Source organism: Macadamia integrifolia, chromosome 6 (assembly GCF_013358625.1).
Source record: "Macadamia integrifolia cultivar HAES 741 chromosome 6, SCU_Mint_v3, whole genome shotgun sequence".
Classification (NCBI taxonomy): domain Eukaryota; kingdom Viridiplantae; phylum Streptophyta; class Magnoliopsida; order Proteales; family Proteaceae; genus Macadamia; species Macadamia integrifolia.
Window position 1 is genome coordinate 36,477,856 of NC_056562.1, and position 19,050 is coordinate 36,496,905.

General features: G+C 37.4%; 1 protein-coding gene across 1 annotated transcript; it reads left to right on the forward strand.

The window, feature by feature from the left end:
• The first annotated feature begins 9,236 nt into the window (after positions 1 to 9,236).
• LOC122081908 (receptor-like kinase TMK3) lies at positions 9,237 to 13,792 on the forward strand. The gene is made up of 2 exons (XM_042649308.1): positions 9,237 to 12,426; positions 12,982 to 13,792. The coding sequence occupies exons 1-2, from the start codon at positions 9,945 to 9,947 to the stop codon at positions 13,491 to 13,493; spliced, it is 2,994 nt and encodes a 997-aa protein (XP_042505242.1). The 5' UTR covers positions 9,237 to 9,944; the 3' UTR covers positions 13,494 to 13,792.
• The last annotated feature ends 5,258 nt before the right edge of the window (positions 13,793 to 19,050 follow it).

Below are 19,050 nucleotides of genomic sequence, written 5' to 3' on the forward strand. Positions count from 1 at the left end.
TACAAGAATAAGAAAATGAAATATTCCGTTTAGTATTCACGGTTCATTTTTTCATTTTTATAAACAAATTGGGTAAAAAAAAAAAATCAAAAACGAGAAATGTTGGAACATTTGAGTTTAGTTCTAAAACGAAATTTTGACAGAAACAAAAATTTTCTGTTTTTGATATGAAACGTCATTTCTGAAACAAAATGATTCGTAATCAATGTTAGAAACAAGTTAAAGACCACAATATGAGTTACTGCTGATGCAAATTATTATTGAGCCCTAGTAATACCGGGCTGGACATGGGTTTTCAAAAACGCAGCCTAGCCCAATTATGGACTATCAACTCGTGACAAGCGGCTCGATCAGAATCATAATATGCTATTTTTTTTTTTTTAAGGTAATGGTTGCACCTAACCATCCAAGACAAAAGAATACCTTGTCCTGGAATGTTTTATAAGGAAAAAAATTTCCAAAAATTTCCACGCATCCAATGTACTGCAAACCTTTTCACATGGGTTTTCTTATTATTTTTTCTCTCCTCTTTTTAATTACTATATGGGCGTTATGTGGATGATATTGTTTCCCATATCATCATTGACCTTGCGTGAAAAACCCCCTCACTTATTTTTTAAATTGCTCTAATATGTTTCTCATTTCTGAAATCCTTGATAGTTGGGTGGGTAAAGCAAGTGAAATTTATGTAATTGGGCATGAGAGGCAAGATGGAGTTAGTGGTGTTGTTGTTGTTGTTGTTTTTTTTTTTTTCTAGGGTGGTTAGGGGGGATGGGATCCTAGACTAGATGAATAATGATAGGTCTCAAACTCGGAATCTCCTGAGGGCTAAACTCTATTGCACTAGCCTTGTGCCAACTGTCCTTGAGTTAGTATTATTGTATAAGAATATAAGATGGAAACTCCATGGATATTGTTATAAGGGAAAAAGTTCTCCATAGCACCAACAATATTCTATTTCCCTTTCTTATGGATTTTCTTATTATTTTTTCTCTCCTCTTTTTAATTACCATATGGGTGTTATGTGCATGATATTGTTTCTCGTATCATCATTGATTTTGCATGAAAAACCCTCTCACTTATTTTTTAAATTGCTCAAATATGTTTCTCATTTCTGAAATCCCTGATAGTTGGGTGGGTAAAGCAAGTGAAATTTATGTAATTGGGCATGAGAGGCAAGATGGAGTTAGTAGTGTTGTTGGGGTGATGAGGGAGATGGGATACTAGATTAGATGAATAATAATAGGTCTCAAACTCAGAATCTCCTGAGGGCTAAGCTCTACTGCACTAGCCTTGTGCCAACTGTCCTCGAGTTAGTATTATTGTATAAGAAAATAAAATAGAAACTCCATGGATATTGTTGTAAGGGAAAAAGTTATCGGTGGCACCAACAATATTCTATTTCCCTTTCGTATGGGTTTTCTTTTTTTATCGATTTATCTCTCTCTCTCTCTCTTCTATCTTAATTATGTGGGACATATTAATTATACCATTTCTCATGTTTCCCTTAGAATGCAAGGGAGATTCCCACTCATACAAATGTCAAGGGGAACTTCCCTCCTTTTTTTTTAAAAGGTAATTATTGTAATTTGAATGGAAAAAGGGGTTCCTCAAAACACCGACACAACCATGAATTAGGATGTCAAATTTGAACTTGACATTATATGATATATCACACTTTTATGGAAGAGAGATACCCACAAAGACAATGTAAAGAGAATAATTTACACAACATTCTAATGGTGGTGCAAAGAATAGTATCATCCACATAAAACCCTCATAGGTCAGAATAGAGAAGAAAGTATCAGTGTGAATCCCACAACTTATTATGCGAGAGAATGTATAATGGAATCTGCACTCCGACGCTGTCCATTTATTTTTCTTTTTTTTATTTAAAATTGATTCTTTATCAAATATTGTTCATAAAAAATTGGTAAGGTGGGGAACGTTGTGTTGCCAATGGAAAATGTAAATGAAACTCATAATGTGATCCATTTACATATAGAGACAAAAAGGATGATCAAAGGGATTAGGCATGGAGGGTCCCATGAACTTTTGATTCTTGACTCATCTTCTCTCTCTACTAAGTAACAAAAGTTCTAAATTATATATGGGGACCTCATTTGTCTCTCTTTTTCTGGTTCATCTATTATTGAATGAGAATATATTTCCCTTTTTTAATTGGTCCAGCAAGTGGGAAGGTTTGTTAATTAGTCACTCTAAGTAATAATAATAATAATAATAATAATAATAATAAAGCGCTTGATGGAAATTTGGTGTTAAAGTTTGAATGGATTATGTATCACTCATAATTAAAGTGATTTTGTTATTACTGACATGGAAACACTAAATCATTGCCTTTCCCCTACCAATCAATATGGCTAATGGATTTCTTTTTAAAATGTTTTGAACAAGGTTTAAAAACACAGAAGCGGGATCCGGTTCAGTCTTGGCCCAGTTCGGTTTGGATCTGAATCAGTTTGTATCAAGGTTCTAATTGAATCTGGAACACAATACTATAGCAATAACATCCAAAACCTTATCCCAACTTAATGAGGTTGGTTACATGGAGATTTCAAGCAAAGACGAGTTCAAGGATCCATGTAAAAACATTGACGGGTTATGGTTGATTATGATAAGTGCCGGTTGTCAACTTGACGCATCACTATAGATCAACCACATGCTTATAACAACAGACTATAATAAGGTACCGGTTTTTTACTTGACGTACCATATAGATCGGTTAAGCCAAAACATCTTATATGCATTACGTTCACCACCAAGATAACCCATCATTCCAACGCATTTTTATGAAAGGAGAAATGAGATAATAAATTCTTGATAACTCCACTAAGCACGAAAGTAACAACTCAAATACACAACTCAGCATTAAAAACTAGATACATAACACAACTCCACATTGAGAACTAGAAAAGCAACCCACAACTCGGAAACTAGGGGTGTCAATACCTAAACCGAACCGGTAAAACCACCCCAGACCGAGTCGATTGAACCCCAACCAAACCTAACCGAAGCCTTATTGGGCCGATTTCGGTTTGGCATATTGTAACCCCCTTAACAAACCAAACCACACCGGAAACCGATTGACCAGAAACCAAACTGAAACCGATTCAAAAATCGGACCAAAACCGAATCAAACTGGTAAGAAACCGAAAACAACCCAAAAATCACTAAAAAAATCAAAATTTATATAGTTTTGTATGGAAAATTAGACCCAAACCGATCAAAAAATCGAAACCAACCCGATTACAAACCAATACAAGAAATTGAAGCAAAACCGAAACCAAACTGCACCGAAACCGAAATATCCTTTTTGGTTCGGTTTTGGTTTTACCAATCCCACACTAAAATTGATTCAACTCGGACCAAAATAGGGGCAAACCGAACCATTGACACCCCTATTGAAACTATTTCAATACTGTAAACCTTAAATAAAAGGATGAGACTCTTCTACTGTGTGGCAGAGGTGGCAACACATGTTTGACGGTGTAAAGCATTCGAGGCGTGCACCTATATGTTGGGATTCGTGTACAAGTGCTCTAGGCCATCAGATGTATCCTACCACCCTCTCTGGACTCTTCTATTCTTTGTATGGATATAGACCCAAATGCTGTTTCCTTTGTCATTAAGTTCGCTCCATTCTTAGTCAAATTTGTTTTTCATACTAGAAGGAACAGAAAGTGAAAACAGTGTAAATAGCTTTTTCTTTATAAAGATAATTTGAAGGGATTTGAGGTGGTAGTGTCCTTGTGTGCATGCATTTTTTTGTGTGGAAGGGAATTGTCCCATTCCCTCATCCTTATCGCTATGCTTGTAAATCAATTAAAATGACAAATAAGTGATATGGATCAAATTTTTTTATTCTTCCAAACTAAAGTAAAGGAAGCGATTTGCTAATTGGACACAATGGGAATTTGGAAGCATGCGAAAGTGAGAACAAAAAGGGCGGATAGTTTTGATTATTAATCCAATAGGGGGTAATCTTTATTTCATTCGCGTGGTCCTATTTTTTGAGAGTTTAGATCAGGTATGCGAATCTAACCTAAACTCTCTCCCTCTCTCTCCCTTTGCTTTCTTCACTCTCTTTAATCTTATACAATATTGTCTTATTTGCCTAATGGGTCTCAAGACTTTAAAATATATTATACCATATTAAGAATGTTAGAAGTTATCAATTAATTTAGTAATATCTTTTTAGGTGATATGAGACTAAAATTTATACATATTCATAAATTTCTGAAATACCCTAATATTCACCATATTTTTGATGAGGGCACCTACCAATCTCTAAAATATATAATACTTATCATATTCTTAGGTATCAAAGATTATAACCAACACTGATCTGGATCCTAATTGGGTTGAAATCGTCTGTAATTCCGATCTCGTACAATTCCATGAAATACCCCCTTTAAGGGGTGACACGTGTATTGATATTAATACAATGGTTCAGATCTGATTTAAATGATTTAAGGTTTTATTAGTTGTATCAGATCTGGATCATTGTACTAGTATCAATACATGTGTTACCTTCTAAAAGGGGTATTTCACGAAATTCTACAAGATCAGAATTGTAGACGATTTTCATCATAATTCTATTTTTAAACATTGTTCACACCAAATAGTGAGTGACCATTACATGATAAAGACCCTCCCCTATGCGTTGGACGCCTAGGTGTTAAATGGCTGAAAAGACTTGGACAATTAGGAGTTGGCAGTTCTTTCCAACCGTTGGATGGGAGCCGAACTCCTATCTGCTTACCAACCCCATGTGATTTTGGTGTGAGTCATTATCAATCTTATCACATAAAACAACAAATGAGAAGACCCCAGACATTGGAAGGTCGGTGGAAGATGCAATGGACATTTTCCCAACAACATGGTACGTACAATTTTAGGATAAAGTAAAACTGCCTCCCTATTTGGTAATTTTAATACTCTAAATCAAGTTTGAAAAATTCTAGCTTAAGAGTCATTATCAAGGAAATGACTTGATTGACAAAATGATTTGACAATAATTTCTTAGTTTGATTCCCTTCAACCTTAATTTTTCCACTTTAGCCGTGTGGGTCATCTCATGTGGTATGACCATAGACCATAAAGTCATTTTCCACAATGACCATTGAAGTGAATTCCACATTGGCTTGTAGCTTCTGTTTGAAAATCAGGTCAGACACCTAGAGGCAAGGATGTGAAGTTGGAATCAGAATCATTTATTAAAATTGAGTCCAGTCATTTACATTGAAGCGGTAAAATCATTTAGTAAATAGTTCAATTATGATTTAAAGTTTAAAACTAAATAGTTAAATGGGTCGGGTTGGTTTTAATTGTTTAATTCATTGGTTTCAAACTAAATTAACACTGTAAAAATCGAATCATTTAAACCATCAAAATCGATCCGATTAACCCGTATAACGATTAAATATTTAGTTGTATTAACAAAATATAATGGTTTAATTTAGGGAAGAATTAAGGACCATAGAGGCTGTCCAATAGTATATTTAATAGTTTACTCATATTATGTAGTTATATAGTTAAATCTTTGCTTGTTCAATGCCTCATTTTTTTTCGTTAGAATGTTCAATGTCTCATTTAATTTGATACAAGATTGAAGCGTCTATCAACAAAAGAAAATTTTAGTAAGTATGTGAATAAACTAGCAAATCGATTACTAACCATTTAGAAACCGTATGAAATAAACCGCGATCAAAACATTTTAAAACCATAAAATTGACATCGTTTAAAAACTGTGGAACCGAAACCATTTACTAAACTATTGCGGTTTCAGAAAGTACAGCGGTTTAGCAAATGGTGCCGTTTTAGTTTCAGCCAAATAAATGTGAACCAAATCAAACTGCACCGTATGCGCTAAAACCGAACTGATTAACACCCTTACCTGGAGGTCAATGGATCGATCCTATCATATAGGTGTGTGAGTTTGTATTTAGTGTGTTTCTATGTACAGATATTCTATAGCGCAGATTCAAGGGGTGGGAACACTTTGGGTTGTGCATCCAGGCCTTGGGTTATATGTCTAGAGAGGACCTCAATCCATGTGTTTCCCCCTCCTTATCATTCCCCATACCCTTCTAGTGTGCATAAGTAAAGGACACTTGAAATAACATAACTAATTAGTTTTTTATACTATTTTTATACTCTTTTTTTTTTGAAATTTTCTTTCATTTTTCTAATCTTGTTGCGGCATGTCATTGTTGATTTATCAATAGCTTAGCTCAAATTTTTAGTTCCCAACTCTTTATCTATAATTTTTTTTTGGGTAATTTACAATGCGACCCCTTGGAGAATGCCAATATTAGAGGGACACCCCCTCTCTTTCACCAAATTAAACTCGGACCCCCTACCGTCAGTCACGGTTAAGGAATATACCTTATATGCTGATGTCAGCAATAATATTTTATTTAAAATACCAAAATGCCCTTATTAAATATGAAATACCTAAATTACCCTTATAATAAGTAACTATTTCTTTCCCATTTCACTGAGGATCGTTCAAAGCTGCGACAACGGACAGTGACCCGTACACTTCTCGCTTCCACCGATCGCCCTCTCACCAAGCTCGATCATCCCGGCGTTCTCCTCATCTCTTCCGATGGGTTCCTGCTTCCCAATCTTCAACTCCAGCAGAAACAGAAACCACCGATCGCCCTCTCACCAAGCTCGATCATCCCGTCGTTCTCCTCATCTCTTCCGATGGGTTCCTGCTTCCCAATCTTCAACTCCAGCAGAAATAGAAACCACCGATCGCCCTCTCACCAAGCTCGATCATCCCGTCGTTCTCCTCATCTCTTCCGATGGGTTCCGATTTGGGTATCAATTCAAAATCCCTACCCCCAACATAGGTCGTCTGATCGCCAACGGCACATCTCTGTTTTCCCTACCCTTACGTTTTCCAACCATTACTCGATCATCACTGGACTCTACCCTGCCTACCATGGCATCATCAATAATTATTTCTTCGATCCCATCTCTGGGGACTCATTCAACATGGGCATCCACGAAAGCCGATCAACAAATACAATCAATTACCCACAAAAAAAAAAGAGACATTTTTTCTTGAAAAATCATCAGAGACAGTTCGTTCCTTACATCAATGGTTGGTTTTGAAAGAAACTGATCAAAATAAGTGATAGACAGAAAATCTGTTTGGAAACGAAAGCCGAAGAACGCCGATGTACCTACCGCCGACGTTCCTTCCGTTTCTTCTTCTCTTGCAGATTGTCTCTGCTTTTGGGTTACTTTTTTATTCCCCTCTGTAGGTTTGAATCAGACAGCGGTAGGTACGTCGGCGGAGCATAAGAGATCCAACAACTTCACGAGACCTGAGAGTTGAAGAGGTTTGTCGAAGGTTTTCCGGCGGCGGAGACAGGTGTTTGCGACGAATGCAGAGGGCATCGGCCACCACCAACTTCGGCGCCACCGCCATCGGCAAGCCTACCTACTCTATGGAAGAGAGAAACAAAATAGAAGAAGGATTAAAACGTGTTTCAATGAGAAGGGTATAACGGTCATTTTATCTCTTGACTCACCAGTGACTGACGGTAGGGGGTCCGAGTCTAATTTGGTGAAAGAGAGGGGGTGTCCCTCTAATATTGGCATTCTCCAGGGGGTGGCATTGTAAATTACCCTTTTTTTTTTCGTTTAAAAACTTTATTTTAAATATTATTTTACATGCAAATTTTCCTTTACGTCAATTTTTTTTGTTAGTATTTCAAATTTTTTTTTCATGTTTAAATATAAATTTGTAAAGAAAAAAAAAACCATTTTACCAAAAAAATCATTTTTCCATACTTTAGGAGGAAACAAATGGAACAAAGGTGAAATAAAATAAAAAATCCAAGGAAATTGAATTGTTTGCATTGGAGACATTATAAAATGAACCATCCTATACGAGTACCTACTATGAATATTCTTATTGATCTAAAATTTTTTCACTACGACTTTCTCCGATCACTATAAATCATAGAAAAGCTTATAGTGAGATTGGACATAGGAAATACTAAACAGGGCAAAAAGAGTTTGACAGGGGCAAAAGATCATCCGGAAAAGAGGATTTCCATAATCCAAGATTGGAGAAAGACAAAGCCCATTTTGCAACACTATGAGCCGGCACATTTCTAGATCGGTTTATGTAGGAGAATACATTTCTTGATCATCCATGACTATACATAATAGATCCTAATCCCGGTGTTCTCTTCTTCATTGAGAGGACAACATTTGTGTACAGGAGCTAACTTTCTTGAGTAAGATCACTAATAGAATGTTTCAAGGATTTGTTACTTGATCACTCAAAGGGGCACACACAAGAGATTATGTAAAGTGATTATTTTAGATATACATATGGGTTTTATCATAAATAAAGAAGATGATATAGATGATTATATTTCACATATAAATAAAATATGATGGATTAAGTTAATAGGTGCTTTTAGAGTGTTATATGATCGACATATTCCTTTAAACTTACAGAAAAAATTTCGTAAGACAGTCCTACAACCGACTATGATGTATGATGCGAAATATTAGATAGTTAAGAAACATTATATAGTCATATTCAGTGTAACTGAGATGAAGATATTGAAATGCATGTGTGGCACAACTAGAAAGAATGGAGTAAGGTATGATCATATATTAGAATTGATATGGGAATAGTTCCTATACATGATAAGCTACGAAAAAATCGGATCCAACTCCTCTACTTTGCAATAGTGGTGGTAGCTCAAATCTAAAGCCCTAGAGCACCTCGATTCTGAACCCAACACATAGACACATGTCTCAAGGTATTTTTGGGCATTGGATTTGAGCTATCGTCTATATTGTACGGTGGAAGTATCTCTCCGAAAAAATCATTTGAGATGGTATAATCATATTCACCTTTTGATGTCATTAACAGCAAATAAAAAAAAAAAGATGCTGATGTGTAAAATGCTCTTTCCGACATAATGAGGGGGTCATCAAGCGTTGATAACCACACACACAGCATCTGAAATTCTAGAATACCGACCATGTTTACTTGTTTAGTGATTTTCTCCTTAGGTCATGGGAGATGGATGGAATAATGGATGGGGCATACAAGGTCCATATAATGAGGCGGTGTGGCTGTATCGTTGTCGTGCTACTGGCCAAGGAGATGATTCCAAAGCTGACCTTTGGATTCTTTTTTAATCAATTTAGAATTACAATCTCTCCTTCTATTCTGTTTAGACTTTAGACTTTAGAGTCTTAGACTCTAGATTGTGAGGATCACTTTACTTTTAAGTTCCCGAGGGAATTTTGATTCTAACTGTAAACAGTTCATGAAACTGCAGCAGAAAGTCATGAATGTCCACTTCTGTATCTTTTTCACTAAATAATAATATCGACTTAGATAAAGGATCAACAGATAAAGAGAGTGAGATTGAGTGGATCTGTAATTTTGTATTATGAACTGTGGTGCACGCGTCTATTTGTGCATGTTCCGGAAGGATAGCAAGTCTAAAATGGAAGTAGAAAATTTTAAGGGAAATTTTCTGAGTCTGCAATTGTGATTTCCCATCTGGGTTTGGGTTGGAATTGAACATAGATTTCTACTTTGTCCTGCGGGTCCTCAATCTCCTGATCCCTTTTTTTCTCTGGTCTAAATTTTTTTCACGGGATTGAAGATCTCATGAGCTTTTGCTTTATCTGTCGGGAGTTTGTCTGTAGGAGCTCTTCTCACTCGTCCTTGGTGTACTTTTTTCTGCTTCTAGGGCTTTTAGGATCTGGGTTTTGTTTCTTAAGGGTTGAAGGGAAGATTAGGGATTAGTTTATGAAGAAGCAGCTATGGGAGATCATATTCATATGGGCATTCTCAACTTTTTCTCCTCACTTCATTTTCACTTGGGTTTCGTTCTAGTTTGAATGCTGAATGGTTGTCGGCAGTTTTCATGGTGGAAGGTGGGGCTTCTGCTGGAACTACTGCAGTAGCCATGGAAGAAAGTAAGAAGAAGTTGGTTTTGGTTTTCTCGGTGGTACTCTGCTTTGTTTCAGAGGTTTTCAGTGCCACCGATCCTGGTGACTTCAAAATTCTAAGTGATTTCAAACAAGGGTTGGTTAATTCAGAACTCTTAAAATGGCCTTCCAGTGGAAATGATCCTTGTGGTTCTTCCTGGCCTCATGTATTCTGTTCCGGTGACAGGATCACACAGATTCAGGTCGCTAACTTGGGTTTGTCGGGAACTTTACCTCCCAACTTCAACCAGCTTCAAAAGCTATACAATTTGGGGCTTCAGAGGAACAACTTCAGTGGGGCTCTGCCATCTTTCAGTGGCCTTTCGGAATTGCAGTATGCTTTTTTGGATTACAATCAATTCGACACCATACCTTCTGATTTCTTCGATGGTCTCGACAATCTGGGGGTTCTGGCTTTGGATAGTAATCCCTTGAATGCCACTACAGGATGGTCTATTCCTGATGGGCTAGGGAATTCAGTTCAGCTAACCAATCTGACTGTAATGCAGTGCAATTTGGCCGGCCCAATTCCTGATTTCTTAGGGAATATGTCTTCTCTTACAGTCTTGATGATGTCCTACAACAAACTCTCTGGTGGGATTCCTGCAACTTTTAGCCAGTCAAGTTTGCAGGTTTTATGGCTAAACGACCAGAGTGGAAGCAAATTGTCTGGTCCAATAGACGTGATTGGGTCCATGGCGTCTCTCACACAGCTATGGTTACATGGAAACAGTTTCACCGGGACCATTCCGACCAATATTGGAGATTTGGCATCTTTGAGGGATCTCAAACTCAACAATAACCAACTTGTGGGTCTAATTCCTGAGAGCTTGTCGAATTTGCCGCTACAGAGCTTGGATTTGAGGAACAACATGCTGATGGGTCCAATTCCGAAGTCCAAATTCGGTAATGCATCTTACCTTCCAAACTCATTTTGTCAATCTGTTCCTGGGCTTCCTTGTGATCCTCAAGTTTCGGCACTTTTAGATTTCCTTGAGGATGTGAACTACCCTGGAAAGCTGGCTTCTTCTTGGGATGGTAATAATCCTTGTGCATCATGGTTAGGAATAACTTGTGATTCAAGTTCCAAGGTTTCTGTAATAAACTTGCAGAGAGATAACCTTAACGGAACTCTTAGCCCTTCGGTTGCAAAGCTGGATTCTTTACTTACTATTAATCTTGGGGCAAACAATTTGACTGGTTCAATACCCTCGAGCTGGACTGATTTGAAAAATCTGAGGTCGTTGGATGTAAGTGGGAACAATCTTAAACCTCCATTTCCAAAATTTAGTACAAGTGTAAAGGTCAATGTAGATGGTAATCCTCAATTGAGTCCAGTTAGCCCTGTGAGCTCTCCCCCACAATCTAACTCATCATCGGCGAGTCCGCCTTCTCCATCTAGCAGCGTGTCTCCCCCACAATCTAACTCCTCATCATCGGGGAGTCAACCTTCTCCATCTAGCAACCCATCACCCCCCTCCATTGTGGGTAGTCCAAACCACTCACCTTCTACATCTTCTGATACATCGTCAGAACAATCTAAACCAGGGAGTTCCAAAACATCTAAATTGGTTGTAATTGTAGCCCCTGTCGCTTGTTTTGCAATCTTGACTCTTCTGATTCTTCCGCTATCTGTATACTACTGCAAGAAGAAAAACCGCACCTTCCAGGCACCAAGTTCCTTTGTGGTTCAACCCAGAGACCCATCTGATCCAGACGATACGGTTAAGATTGTCGTGGCTAATAACACAAACGGAGGCTTGTCTACTCTAACAGAGAGCAGTACACAGAGTAGAAACAGTAGTGGCATGGGAGAATCTCATGTGATTGAGGCTGGAAGCCTGGTCATCTCTGTTCAGGTTCTTCGGAATGTGACCAAGAATTTTGCTCCGGAAAATGAGTTAGGGCGCGGTGGTTTTGGGACAGTTTACAAGGGGGAATTGGATGATGGTACAAAAATAGCAGTTAAGAGGATGGAGGCTGGTGTCATTAGCACCAAAGCCCTGGATGAATTTCAGGCTGAAATTGCTGTTCTTTCAAAAGTCCGACACCGACATTTGGTGTCTCTATTGGGGTATTCTGTTGAAGGTAATGAGAGGCTTTTGGTTTATGAGTATATGCCTCAAGGGGCATTGAGCAAGCACCTTTTCCGCTGGAAGAGTCTAAAAATGGAGCCTCTTTCTTGGAAGAGGAGGCTGAACATTGCCTTGGATGTTGCTAGAGGGATGGAGTATCTTCACAGTCTTGCACACCGGAGCTTCATACACAGAGATCTAAAATCTTCTAATATTCTCCTAGGTGATGATTATCGAGCAAAAGTTTCTGATTTTGGTTTGGTGAAACTGGCTCCTGATGGAGAGAAATCAGTGGCGACCAGACTTGCTGGGACTTTCGGATACCTGGCACCTGAGTATGCTGGTAAGCAGTTAGTTTTCGGAACTTCTGTGCATCTATTATAATTATTAAATTCAATCTAGGCAGAGTTTCCTGTGAATTAATGAACAAAGTTCTTAGATTTTTGGAAAATCTCGTGTAACCTTTTAAGGAGAAAAGGAGAATTATGGGGTATGGTGTACTTTTGTCTTGTAATACTACAGCAAAGCCCCAGGGATACCATTGGAAAATTTATACTGGAGAATAAATCATCAAACCAACTGTTCTTGGCTAGAAGAAGCATTAATCTGGGTGAACCCATTCAGATGGCATAAAATCTTTTATCAATTTATCAAAGCCTTACATCAATCATTGGCTTGGTCTACATGAAAAACGCTTTGCCTTTATATACACCATCCAAGTAGTGTACATTTCGTGGGTTTACCATGACATTAGAAAATATTGTTTGATGGTCCTGATTTTTGTGTTGATACATCTTTATGTAATCCCCGTGAGATCTGTATTGCAGCATTGCCACGTTATTCATGTTCTATATATCTAACTCTACTAATTCCAACATCCCTGTGCTGCTTAATTCAGTAACAGGGAAAATCACAACCAAGGCAGATGTCTTCAGCTTTGGAGTGGTGTTAATGGAGCTGTTGACTGGGTTGATGGCACTTGATGAGGATCGCCCTGAGGAGACCAGATACTTGGCTGCATGGTTTTGGCACATCAAGTCAAGTAAGGAGAAACTAATGGCTGCCATTGATCCAGCTCTTGATGTGAATGAAGAAACATTTGAGACCACCATTTCCATTATTGCTGAACTAGCTGGGCATTGCACTGCAAGGGAGCCCAGCCAACGGCCTGATATGGGTCATGCAGTGAATGTGCTGTCTCCACTTGTAGAAAAGTGGAAACCATTTGATGATGACACTCAGGAATATTCGGGCATTGATTACAACCTACCTCTTACTCAGATGGTCAAAGGCTGGCAAGACGCAGAAGGTAAGGATAACAGTTATACAGGCCTTGATGACAGTAAGGGAAGTATTCCCTCAAGGCCCACTGGGTTTGCAGAGTCCTTCACCTCTGTTGATGGTCGATAAACAGTAGGTTAATGCCATCAAGTCCTTGGTGATTGATCTTTGTTGTAGCTCTTCTTTTATGAAGTTATTTACTTAGTAGGTGTGGATTATTCGCTTATGCTTTAAGATTTTAATTTCAGCAGATTCAGTGGGTTTATTTAGGGGTTAAGGAATTGTATGCTTAGGAGACCCCGTATGTTTTTCTCGCTTTTCTGTTAATTTTCCTTATCAATTTCTTTTTTAACTGTGAGATTTGTGTGGTATTGGTGCTGTAGATAGAGAAAATATAAATGATAACTTATCAGTTATTCCTTGGTTAATATCCACATGTTCTCGTATTGCTCAATTTCATAGTGTTGTTTCGAATCCTTGAAAGTGATTCTCATTCCCTCATTCTTTATTCATTAAAGGTTCGTGCTGTCTATTTTCTCAGAACTTCTACAATCATATCTCCTTTAGGCATCTTTGTTACTAGTCTATAGAGTCTTTGGCTGCAGTCAGCAGAGATAATGGAGAGGTTTATGGTTGACTGCTTCTTTATAATTAGTAAAGTTTCTCCTTTGGGGAAGAGAAGGAGGGGAGAAGGATAAGTGGTTGGTGCATTTAGTGATGGATGCAATCCAGTAACTACAATTAAGTCCCTTGTCTGGGGAAAAGTAGTGGGAAACTAAATTGTTGGATGATATTTATCTTGTACTTGGGACTTGGGCAGAGGAATTGCTGAACAAGAGCTAAAATGTTGTTCTTTAATTCATTAATCAGAAGTCTTCTATAGGTTGGGACCTCTTGGATTAGGTTGCATAGCCCAAAAGGGGACAATTGCACTTTTTCCTGGACTTTTGGTTGCATATGTATATATTCTGATAGAGGGCGGACCTCGGCGTAACGGTAAGGTTGCTCCATTATGACCTATTGATCACGGGTTCGAGTCAGGAAATAGCTCTCCGCAAAGAGGGGGTAAGGCTGTGTGCATTATGACCGTTCCTAGACCCTGCAGTGGTGGGAGTCTCATGCACTGGGTACACCCTTTTTTTTATGTATATATTCTGATAAAATATTAGTTGCATATTTTATATAGGGCTATTTGTTGCAAATGTAAGTATTTTCGAAACAGAGAAGAATATGAGAATGCTGAGATACAACACATGTGAGAATGCTGACCTTTATGGGAATGGGGTGAAGACAACAATGTCATTGCATCAAAGTAAGATCAAAATACCATTGCTTAAAGCTTTAGGAGATAAACAAGACTGTTCTTGTCGTTTATGTCATTTGAATGACTTTTGCATACCAGAGGAATCACGTAATTCTATAAAGAGGATGGTGGTTGTCTGAGACAATTGCTATCAAAGTGCATTATTCTGAGGATGGTGATTGTGTGATACAATTACTATCAAAGCCATAGAAAGAGGCGATAATGTACAATGATCATCTTTTTCTGCAATTGTCACTGCCAACCATTATTTTGGCTATAGCTTGCAAATAGAGGGGATAGTGCAAGAAAGAGATGGGACTTTTTATCCTCAGATTGGGTGGGTGACAGTTGTATATTTAATGACTATATACTAAGGTTTTCGTGAGAGGTAGAACCAGAAAGAGGAGAAGTGGAAAAGTAGTAGACAATGGAAGGAGAGAGAGAGAGAACTTGTGCGGTTCTCTTATTTGATACTATATTATATTATAAAATTTGGTTGACCACTATATCTTTAGACAAAGTATGAAAGTTATATTGAAGGATATATGTACATTTGTGACAAATTACCTCATTTTACATAATCATATTCTCAACATGTCACATATAGACTACTTTTGGTGAAAAGATGTTCATAATTCAGTTTCTCCTTGATTAAGTATCATTTTGTCATGTTATGCAGTGTTCTGAATTACTATATTTTGGTAGAAGTCTTCACTTTACGAGAAGTTTTCATAACAACTCTAATACTGATCCTATTTTCATGAGGTTTTTTAAAAATCTTTCTAAAAATCTAGATTTCTTGCATTCAAAACCTTTCACTGCAATATGATTGTATGCCAGCTGACTTGATTTGGGCACTGTGATAACAGTTGCCTTTGAATATTTCTAGCTTCTCAAACTTATAGAGCTTCGCTTGGATTGTTAATATCCAAGTTTGGTGTTAAATTGGTGAGCCAGGGTTTCTAGGAGGAAGGAAAGGGGACAAGAAGGAAAAGAAGAGAAAATTGAAGGCATGTTAGAGAGAGAGAGCTTATGGCAGGCTCCTATCTTAAATATGTTTTGATGATAACATCCATAAACAATATAAACCAGAAGCCCACAAAAGCATATAATTATATACACATTAGTAGGAAGTGAAAATGGTGCATGGGAAGCAAGACCTTAAATATGGGAAATAAAAAACAAGTGTTGTGGAAGTAGATAGGAAACAATCAAAGAAGTGGAAGGGAAATGATCAGGAACCGGTGGAAAAACCAAATGGAAACAATTTAGGAGCTGATTCCCTTTCCTCTTATTTCAGTAAATGGAGGATTTCTGCTTCTAGATCTTACATGGTATTCATTCCACTTTTGCATTTATTCTTCCTTCTTTCCATCATCACTATTACTCAACTCAGTCTGATCCCAACTAAATGGGGTCAGCTCATCATCACTGAGCTCACTAAGCTTTATCCCTATGACTTGAGGCTAGGCACATAGACCACATTCTGCCATTCCACTCAAATTAAGGACATTTCTTCTGTCAACTCATTAGCACTCATGTATTTGCTTAGCACTTCAAAACATCAATGCCTCCATCATGCACCATATCACTCACTGGTGCATTTTTTGGTCCTAGATAAACATGGCCAAGCTATTTGGTTCTATTCCCCACTTCTATGAATGCTTTCAGTTTTGTATACTGTCATTCCTTTTGATATTAATCCATCTAAACATCCTCATGTTTGCTACACTATTTTTATGTATAGATCGACAGATAGCTTACATGCCGCAAATTTGCGTGATAATTTTCCAGACTTGGTCATGAGATGCAAGTTACTATTTAGCATTCTTGTCTGTTGACTTGTACAATCAAATTATGCTGCTGTTAGTGATGTCCTCAGCCTTGGAAATTTTTCCATTCAGTCTGTTGACAGTGTTTGATTCACTCAGCATCAACCCTGACTTCTTCGAGGTTGAATATCCGGTTTTAGATCATCTTACTCCGCCTATAAATACCCAAACAGAGTATGAATAATAAGAAAGCATCTAGTGGCAAGTAGAACCTCAGGCAATAACCTAGAAATGTAGAGTGAATGAGTGATGACACAGAAGGATATCTGGGATGTGGAGAGAGTAAGACTGCTGGTACAAAAGATGAAACAGAATAGAATGACCTTAGTTGATAATAGATGCCATTTATTTCTTCAGTAACTGATAAATTACCTTAGTCGAGGTAGATTGTCTTAGGTCAGAGGTTGCACGCAGTTCCGGCAGAGTACTACTGCAAACTCATTGATTGGATTGTTATAGTTGGGAAGAATGCAACATTGAAAGAGCTATTGTATTGCAGTTAAGTGAGTCAATGATGCTTGATTCTGATACATAGATAGCTAAATCCATCTATCTATTATGTCTATAATCACTTTGTGTTTTTTTTTTTTTCACTAGAATTTCTTGTGATTCTGCATTAAATTAAGGGTAACTCCCCCGCCCTACCCTTCAATCGTAAGACCTGGCCTTACTAAGCACCTTTTTAACCAAGTGACCTTCCTATCCATCTTCTACCCCAACTCTAAGATGCTGTGTTGGTGGGTAATTTGTTTGAAACAGAAATCCTCTCTTCAATTGTTCTCTCTTGTAGCTTTCCCTGTGGGTTCCATTAAAACAGGAAAAAATGCTTCTCAGGATTCTCTTCAAGTATGGGTCCTGAGAAGATACTTAGATACTCTTCCCACACTCTCTTGCAATAGCTAGCTCCATGAAGCCACAGAGAATGACAACCACAAAGGATCCAAGAGTAAGTGTTGACCATGGGATATGTAATAGTATAGTAGAACATGGAACATGATATGATTTGCCACCTTCTGTCACATTTCATTGCTCCAACTTTATGTCCTTGCTTAATAATTCCTCACCGAAAGATGCCCACTTAGGGTTAAATCTCACCAAAAGATAAAAAAGGTTGATGCTTTCACAGTTTCGAAGTTTTCGCCGACGGCCCCTACTCTGGGTGTCTGGCTGCAGGGCCACTGTCGGATAGAAAACACTTTCCCTGACATTATTTATAAAAATTGGTGTTTGCATGGATGATGGATATAAATTAATTCAATAATTATAAACTAAATCATTTTTCGGATAGTCTTAGCTCTAACCCCACATTTGCATGTAATATGCAAATGCAACCGTATTTTATGTCAAGGGGTGGAGGGAGAGGGAAAAGAGGGATTTTGTTTAATAAACTTCCTTAATCAAATAGGATTTTGAGATAATTTATTTAAAAATGCAATCAACACAACACCCATTTAACGATTCGCATTCAAAATCTTTTTATTTTTATTTTTATTTTTATTATGTATTTATTTATATTTTTTGTTCTTAAATAGATAAACCAAAGAGTTATCTCATTATTCAAAAAGAAAAATTAGGAGCAAACTTGGAGGGGACAAGGCTCGTGGGAACTGTTTCTCTCATTTAAAAATGAGAAAAAAAGATTGTACTGGTCATTGTCGATACCGATACCAATAAGAATCAGGTGGATTCGGAAAAAAAAAAAACATTTTTTAATTGATACAATCGATTCATATTAATACCCGTATCAGTATGTCATTGACATTGATACGTGTTGATTGATATGATTGTATTGGAGTATGATGTCTTGCATTCCATCAAATTGATTTGTGAGTTGATCCTGAAGGATCATAGGGCCCAAGACCTCAAGGTATAATTTTTTGGGAAAAGAATAATGCCCTACTCGTATGCAACCTACACCTAGATACTGCACCTACCCAAAATGAAAAAACCCCATGGTGGATGGCCCTGTGTGTCCCTTCATGCAATCGGAAAGCAAAATATCCCTTTTCCCTATTTTTTTTGGAATTATATCAGTATTTTCGATAAAGTGCACCCATATATATAATGTTACTATGATTTATAGCAAGTTCATCTTTTATAATCTAATAGAAACGTGAGGATGAATGTAACTATAACCCTTTTCTCCATTGATAGTAAAACAAATCTCATCTTAACATAGAATTGTGGACATTGACAATTTTATTGATCAACGTAAATTTATGCATTTTATAATTTTTTATTTGGAATTTCCATTTCTCCTTGCATTGATTTAGGTTTTCGTTTATACCTAGAACCTTGGTACTAATCTGGTGTCTAGAATTTGCTAATTAATCAAATTCCCAAGTTTATAGAACGAATGGAAATGATTAATACAATAATATGATCTTGGAGCTCACAAGTTGATCTCTAATCTACTTTTAATCCTTTTTAAATCATACCACATTAATCTCTCTACAATTAAAAATTAATCTTTGAGACTCCCAATGTAATAATTTGACTTTTTTACCCTTTCATGCTTTGACCATTGTGTAATGTACTAATGTCTCCCAAA